The sequence below is a fragment of the Beta vulgaris genome, chromosome 6, assembly GCF_026745355.1.
Source record: "Beta vulgaris subsp. vulgaris cultivar EL10 chromosome 6, EL10.2, whole genome shotgun sequence".
NCBI lineage: Eukaryota > Viridiplantae > Streptophyta > Magnoliopsida > Caryophyllales > Amaranthaceae > Beta > Beta vulgaris.
Genome location: NC_079207.1, coordinates 68093564 through 68101069, shown reverse-complemented (window position 1 = coordinate 68101069; position 7506 = coordinate 68093564). Strand labels below are relative to the sequence as shown.

The 7506-nt window shown below is 36.7% G+C and overlaps 1 protein-coding gene across 1 annotated transcript; it reads right to left on the bottom strand.

Moving 5' to 3' along the window:
- Positions 1 to 1345: 1345 nt before the first annotated feature.
- LOC104897753 (pentatricopeptide repeat-containing protein At2g17670) lies at positions 1346 to 5849 on the bottom strand. Its single transcript, XM_010684699.4, has 2 exons — positions 4309 to 5849; positions 1346 to 2117 (listed from the first exon to the last, which is right to left on the bottom strand). The coding sequence occupies exon 1, from the start codon at positions 5722 to 5724 to the stop codon at positions 4312 to 4314; it is 1413 nt and encodes a 470-aa protein (XP_010683001.1). The 5' UTR covers positions 5725 to 5849; the 3' UTR covers positions 1346 to 2117; positions 4309 to 4311.
- Between the last annotated feature and the right edge of the window lie 1657 nt (positions 5850 to 7506).

Below are 7506 nucleotides of genomic sequence, written 5' to 3'. Positions count from 1 at the left end.
AGAATTTCCCAAAACAATTATGATAAAACTTCCAAATTTTGAATCACATTTCTGACAAAACTGGTTGTAGTCCAGCTACCTTTACCAAGGATGGAGCTATTATACTCCTGAGTCCTGACCAACAATGGGATTGTGGCATTGAAGTAATAACTGATAAGCACTCAACTGAAGTTAAAAATTACAGCAGAAAATTACCTCAGCCCATCATTGACAGCTACTTTTTTGTCAGAATGATTCAAATTTGGTCATGGTGCAAGTATAATAAGGAACCGTGCAAATTAACAGTGCCCATATGGCCATATAGTGCAGAAGTGTAAAGGATTTTTTTTAAGGTAAGATGAAATCTCTTAGAAGGAGGTCGGGAAATTGAGAATTCCTCATTGGAAAGGGTGAGACTCGATCCCAAGATCTTTAGGGTAGGAGGTGATGCCAACACCGCTATGCTATCACCTGTTACTCGTGACATATATTATAATAGGTTTCACCTAATGGTAACTGGTAATACTTGCTATCTCTTGCTACGATATTTTGTGGGTGTAATTTTCTTACTCTTCCATATACACTAAGTTGTTGTGATGGGCGGGATACCTTCTAAGAGAAGGTGACATACGTATTTCAATAACACTGGGTAGTTGTAAATTTGTAATCATGTACGTGCATCTTCAAGTTTAAAAGTTCTTGCACCAATCCCATACCCTCATCTGGCACTCGTATTTGGGTCCGAACATTATAGAAGATATCAAACAATAACAATAGGAAGGGTGAAAAAGGGTTAGGGGGGATGTAAAACAAGAAAAATGTCCAAGAGAAAACTTGTCATTTCTATATGACAAAGAAACAGATGATTATAGTTGAGCACGTTAAGAAATCATTTTACAATTTTGGATGCACCAGAAGGTGGACTGTATATGTGCAGTGAATGCTATGAAAGCAGCCTAACACAAGGCCAAAACCCAACTCAAATCACATGCCCATATTCTTATGTCTTAGCATTTTTTGTTCAAACAGCACTACATATCCATTGTACTCTACAGGACATACGCATCCTTAAGATTTGGTTAATAATAGAATAGTAACTATATGGTCAAGAAATGGCCAACGTTTCTCATATCAAATTTGGTCTTGTGATTTTTAGAACTCTGAGCTCAACTTGACCATAAACTCATTAGTACTTTATTCAATAGCATATTCGCTAAATAGATAATTACTAGTAACAAGAAACAATTACTTTACCAATCCAAACTTGAAATTATCCTACGCAACCATATCAGTAGAAACCTAAAGAGTAAGAAAAATTTAGATGTCAACTAATTTAGTAAAATCTTATGTAAATAATGGTCAAGACTTAATTGTCGAATCTCGTACTCATCAGTTCAAAAATAAATTTGTTTGAGACCCAAATGATGAATGACAAAAGTTTCTTCATCTATAGCAAAATGATATGTCTTGGGTCCATGCTTGGTGTTCCCAAGTCCATCATACATTCTTGCTCCTTGTCCATTTATGTGAACACTATATTGCAAGCTACGAACCATGAAGCTCTATACTCTTAGCTACAAGCCTACAAGGCTACAACTTGTACATGTCCCAATGCCCACAACTAGGCGTATATAAGATTTTATCAAAACAAAATATGAGAAGAGGCCAAGAATGTAGAGAAGCATTTGAAAAAAAATTGGAAAAATTGATAATCCGCCAACAAAGAGATGGGTAGTCTGTGAAATTCAATGCGTAGAAAGGCTAAGATCCTCTGACTCCAGTGGTTAATGAGTCGCCTGTAAGCTGGTACTGAGGTTTGCCGGTGAAATCCGAGATCTGAGAAGGCAGAAGAGAGATAATATCCCATTTGGTTGGCACAGATGGGGTTTTCAATATTTTCCCCCTTTCTCTGGAAGACTTTGGGGGTGAAAACACGCACATAAGGACTTCACACATGTCAAATTGTGTCTTGAGCAGCTTCATTGGAAACATTCCATGTGGGAAGGTTGTGTTTGGCTCCTGTTTACTGGCGTTTCGAGACATTACTCATATCAGGAACGTTGAAATGTGAAGCTCTCAGTGATCTTGTGCTTCATAGACGTCCCAGCCATTAGCAACTTTCATATAAGATCCCCAACCTACAGAGAGATAAAATTTGTGTATGCATTCAAGTAAATTAAGATGTGATTTTATTCCCATATAATTTACTTCAAAGCTCAAATGTGCAACAAATACATTCAGGTGACAAGATTAGGAGTTATGGACCAACTATATTAAAGCAGATCTTAAAAGTTGCTAACAATTCCTTAAAAAAAAAAGTTATAAGAAACTAATCCGCAAAACCTTGTTAATATAAGAATTCCGCTCTTCTTCCTTTCTTGTCTCCATTCCTCTTTCTGGTTCACAGTATAGTCAAAAAGGATTTATATTCTTTAAGTAATGTATGAGTTATGCAAAGTAAATAAGGATACATGATATCATACAAAATGTGTCTATAGAAACATCAATATTGTCATCCAAACTCCTATTCGAAGAAATAGAGTTATTACCACCATATCTCATAACCTGGCAACTTGCCATGTTTACCATCACATCAACAGCTTCCCTATTATAAGCAATTTTCACATACTTCGTGCCTCACATTAACTAGAGCTCCAACATACTGACACAGATTCAAACCATAGAAGTATGGTTGGTAACTGTCACACCTTAGCATTTCAATCTCATGAAGAACCAGGACGCCCACTTGTTCTCCATTATGAATCACATGGTATTGGTGGGTGTGTAAATAAATGACAGTTCAAGAGAGAAAAGTTAAGGGTTGAGAAATAAAAGGCAGGAGGCTGCTTGCCAGACAGCTTTATGTACTTACCATACTCCTGGCCTTTCTTACTGCTGAATAACCTTTTTGAATCATATTCTAATGAGCTAAGAATTATTTTATCTCATAGTTCAGCGGGACAGCTCAGAAACATCAAGAGCCATGCAGTTGGGCTGAGGAGACCAGGCCTCCTCCAACACCACCCGCGGGCTCTGCCCCTGCTAATATGACTCCAAGGCCAGCTTCAAGCCCACCTTTCATCATCTATAAACATATATACCCAACCTTCACGTAACTGCTGAATCTAATCACATGGTTGTTATAGAGCATCTTCTGTGAAGTGATTCACATGCTACATCAAGAAATTCTAGGCATTCGTTCAGTATTCTACTTGCCATTGGCCTAATTCTGATAGCAACCACTTCTCTTGTAGTAATTGTGACAGTGAGCTACTTTACGTGGACTCTTCATTTTACCTTAAGCACTTGTGTCGGATTATCATCCGACATAGATATGGATACTTTGACACTTTACTTTTGGCCATGGAAATTTCACAAAATAACCGCATCAGATACTTGGATACAAACCTGTGTTAGACAAGAGTACTTGAGTCCATGTAACATAGTCTTTGAGTATGTCTTTCTAAGAAATCCGTGTCTATGTGCTGTCATTTATTTATGATCCACTTGATACAAAAGTAAATAACATGATTCCTACGGCCTCCTTTTGATTCACATACTACATCAAGATACTCTACCCTACAGTATCTTAAAGGTAAACTTCCTATGGAAGACATGAGTATGTGTCATTTATTTACAATCTAGTAGATAAAAAGTAGCCTGGGATGAGTAAATGTGTCACTTAAATGCAATCTAGTAGATAAAAAGCCTAGAGGTTGAGGTGGTGAAGTAGTGGCATCACTTTCCATCTCATATCCGGAGGTCTAGGGATCAAACTTCATGGGACTCATTTGAAGAATTTCCCTTATCCACCCCCCCCCCCCCCCAAAGTGAGCCTCCTTTATCTTTAAAAAAAAAAGAGTAGACAAATGCGTTCGCAGCTGGAAAGTAATGTATCTAGAATCTTAGGTAATTTAACATATGCAACAGCATAGCAATTATGCTAGCATACAACAGGAACCTAATGTGCCAGACATAAGAACAGAATAAATATAAAGCACAGATCGATTACGTCAGCATAAAAGAGCTAGAAGTCCATGTCTTGAATTTTAAAGAGTGATACCATATTGATGAACTTGCTATGAGGTTGTTTTCATCATACATTTCCCTATTTTACAAAATTATTGCATCTAACAGCTTAAACATAGAAAACAAATTAATGATAAATATAATAAAACATATGTAGCTGTCCTATCGTATCCAGCATCAAGAGAAGATTCGAATAAGCTGAATAATGATCATACTTCCAGCCAAAAGCATAGATATAAAGTATAAACATGTATTGTCATTTGTCAAATAATGGTACTTGAACTGAAAAATACAAATTACCCGTCAAACAGCCAGCCCTTTTTCTCTAGTTTTCTTCAACCATTTCAATGTACTTTCCAATGTCGAGTAGGCAGCAAAATCAGTCAAACTTTTACTCTCAACAGCATAATCGAAAACCTCGTAAGCCTCTGCAGCTCTGCCTTCTCTACATAATGCTCTCAAGAAAGTAGCATAAGAAGCTGTCTCAAGTTTCACACCTCCCGATTTCATCACCCCATACAATTCCATCCCCTTGTCCAACAACCTCGATTTACACAATCCATGAAGCAATGTGTTATAGGTGCAAGCATTCGGGCTACAACCCTTAGCTTCCATCTCACCAAGCAATCTCATAGCCCCTACGGCATCACCTTCTCTACACATCCCATTCATCAATGAAGTATAAGTGACGGCATCAGGAAAAAGTCCCATCTCTGCCATAACATCCAAGTATTTTCTAGCCTCCTTAACCCTCCCCGATTTCGACAACCCAAAAATCAGTGTGTTATAAGTCACAATATCAGGTTCCACCCCTTCCTCTATCATCTTCTTATACACCCTGAGAACTTCATTACCAAGACTCAAGGTACAATACCCTTTCATAATAGTATTATAAACATAACAATCAGGCTTAAAACCATTCTCACTAAGCTCACTCAATAACCGAGTCGCCTCACGAAGATTCCTACTATTACACACATTATCAATCAATATAGTATAAGTATACAAATTCGGTTTCAATCCAACTGAACCCTGCAACTCACTAATCACATTGTAAACCATGGTCATTGACCTAGTCTTACACAAGTGCTTAACAAGAAAATTATAAGTATAGTGATCAGGAGTCACAGAATTCTTACAATGCAATTCAGAGACCAATTTTACAGCATCCTCAGCGTGGCCGGATACGCAAAGTCCCCGAACAGCGACATCGATAGTAGCCGGATGAGGCAGGCAGCCATGAAAAACCATAAAATCGACAACCCGGCGAAGATGAGAAAGAGGGGAATCATTTGAATTGGAATTGCAGGTTGAAGAAAGCAAAATGTGGAAGGTGGAATGATCAGGGGAGAAAGAAGGGAGGGTTTTGAGCATGTAGGTGAAGAGAGAGAAAGCATCTTCTAAATTGGATATGGAGGAGTAAGAATGAAGAAGGGAATTGTGAAATTGAAGATCGACTGGAGAATTGAGGTTGGAAACGAGGGAATTAATTAGGGTTTTAGCATCGGAGAGAATTGGGGAAGTGATGAGAGAGATAGGATGAGATTGGGAATTAGGGTTTAAGGAGGGTTTTAGGGATTTGAAGGATTTGGGTTTTTTCTTGGAAGAGAAATAGGAAGGAGGAAGGGGTTTAGAAGATTGAGTTTGAGGAGGGTTTTTGAGAAGTTGAGTTACAGGAATTGCTGATGATCGGAGAGATGCCGGAATTTTTCCCATTTTCTCTGTTTCTGGATTTCTTCTTCTTCAATTTGGTTTGGTTGAGTAATCTGCAACAACGCATTCGTTGAGGGTAGTGAAGCCAATGTTAGTCACCCGGTGTGGGTTGGTACCGACGAGTTGCACCAACTCATAGGGTCGGGTCGAGTAGGGGTGTAAAGCAAATACTCTCTCCGTTTCAATTTAATCTACACACTTACATTTTTCATGTATGTCAATGCAAAATTTTGAGGATATATGTCTTTAATTTAGTATTTGTAAAAATTATAAAAAGTAAATATTAATAAAATACATGTTATGGTGAATCTAACAAGATCTCACATGACTATATATTCATCCGCGTATAAATCACAAATGATAGTCAAAGTGAAATTTGTGAATAGTGTAAAATGTCAAAGTGTGTCGATTAAATTGAAACGGGGGGAGTATAATTTAGTTTCTCGCACTACTAATCATATACAAGTAGGGGTGTGCACCGATCCAGGACCGGTGATCTGGAATTTAGAAATTATGTAGATTGGAATTGAACCGGAAAAAATTCTGATCCATTCTGATTTAGGACCTCTTGAATCGCAATATGTATTTTGTTTAGATTTAAACATATTTGTAAATTAAATATATTAAAATTTAATAAATCTAGCAATGATCCTAAAGGAAAAATGGAGTAGCTTTTGAACTTTTTTAACCTCTAAACTTTTTTTAAAAAAACTAAGAAACACAATTATAGGTCCAGACTGGTGGACCAGAATTTTTCGAGTCTGTTTGGCAATTCGTAATAGTGATTTTTTGGCAACATGTGAGTGGCTTCTCAAAAGTCAAAATACTCTAATACATTGGCTGGTAAGGCATGCATAACATGTTAAGGAAATAACCCAGCATAGCATAATGCTGGGATAAGGATCAAACCCTTGACCTCATGAGCCAAGGGGAAACACTCTACCCACTTAAGTTAACTCTTATCCTTAAAATACTGTATCATGTTGATCTTAGTTTCTCGCACTTCTACAAAGACTTTGAAGCAATAGTCTACTATAAAATTCAACATATATATCTTTGGTGACTTAGCAAGATGTTGGAATTGCACCATTTTATACGCTAAAAGTATAATATACGTCTGGTGCCTTGAATTCAACACTGTACCACATCATCCCATGACAGAAGCTCATGATGCACAAGACACAAATGGTTAATGACGATTGACTTTGACTATTTGTTAATAAATACTTAAATTTTTTTGATTTATGACTAAGTGATGAAAGTGTCGTTTGGAGAAAATAAACCAGCTTTTGAAACAAGTGAATTTTTCCTTTTCTCTTTATTTGATTTGTGAAAGGTGTCAACTTTTGTTGCGTTGGTTATACAAAATAACATATACTCTCGTGTTTGGATCCTCTAGAGTTGTAAAATAACTCTACAAGGTAGAGTTTGAGCAATATCAATCATTGAATAAAAAATCAATGACTTATATATTATCTTTTCAAAATCCCCTATTTTTTCTCATCAAAATTCACCCCTAATTTTTTCCTTCCACCAATATGAGCCCTTAATTTTAAAATGTATGGTTTACTGATTCAGATTTAACTCTACCTTATCGAGTTTCACAAAAACTCTAGAGAATTCGGACTCTCTAATCTCACCCAAAAATTCTAAGTAGTATTTAATATTCTATTGGTATGTGTATATTTTTTTTATCAAAATGCTTTATTTACAATAAGAAACGAAGGGAGTCTAAAATTAGTATGTTTAACCATTAGGTATTGGTAAATATTAGAGCCACTAGGT

Excerpts from the sequence above, each read along its gene's own strand:
- LOC104897753 (XM_010684699.4), bottom strand. The coding sequence starts at position 5,724 with ATGGGAAAAATTCCGGCATCTCTCCGATCATCAGCAATTCCTGTAACT.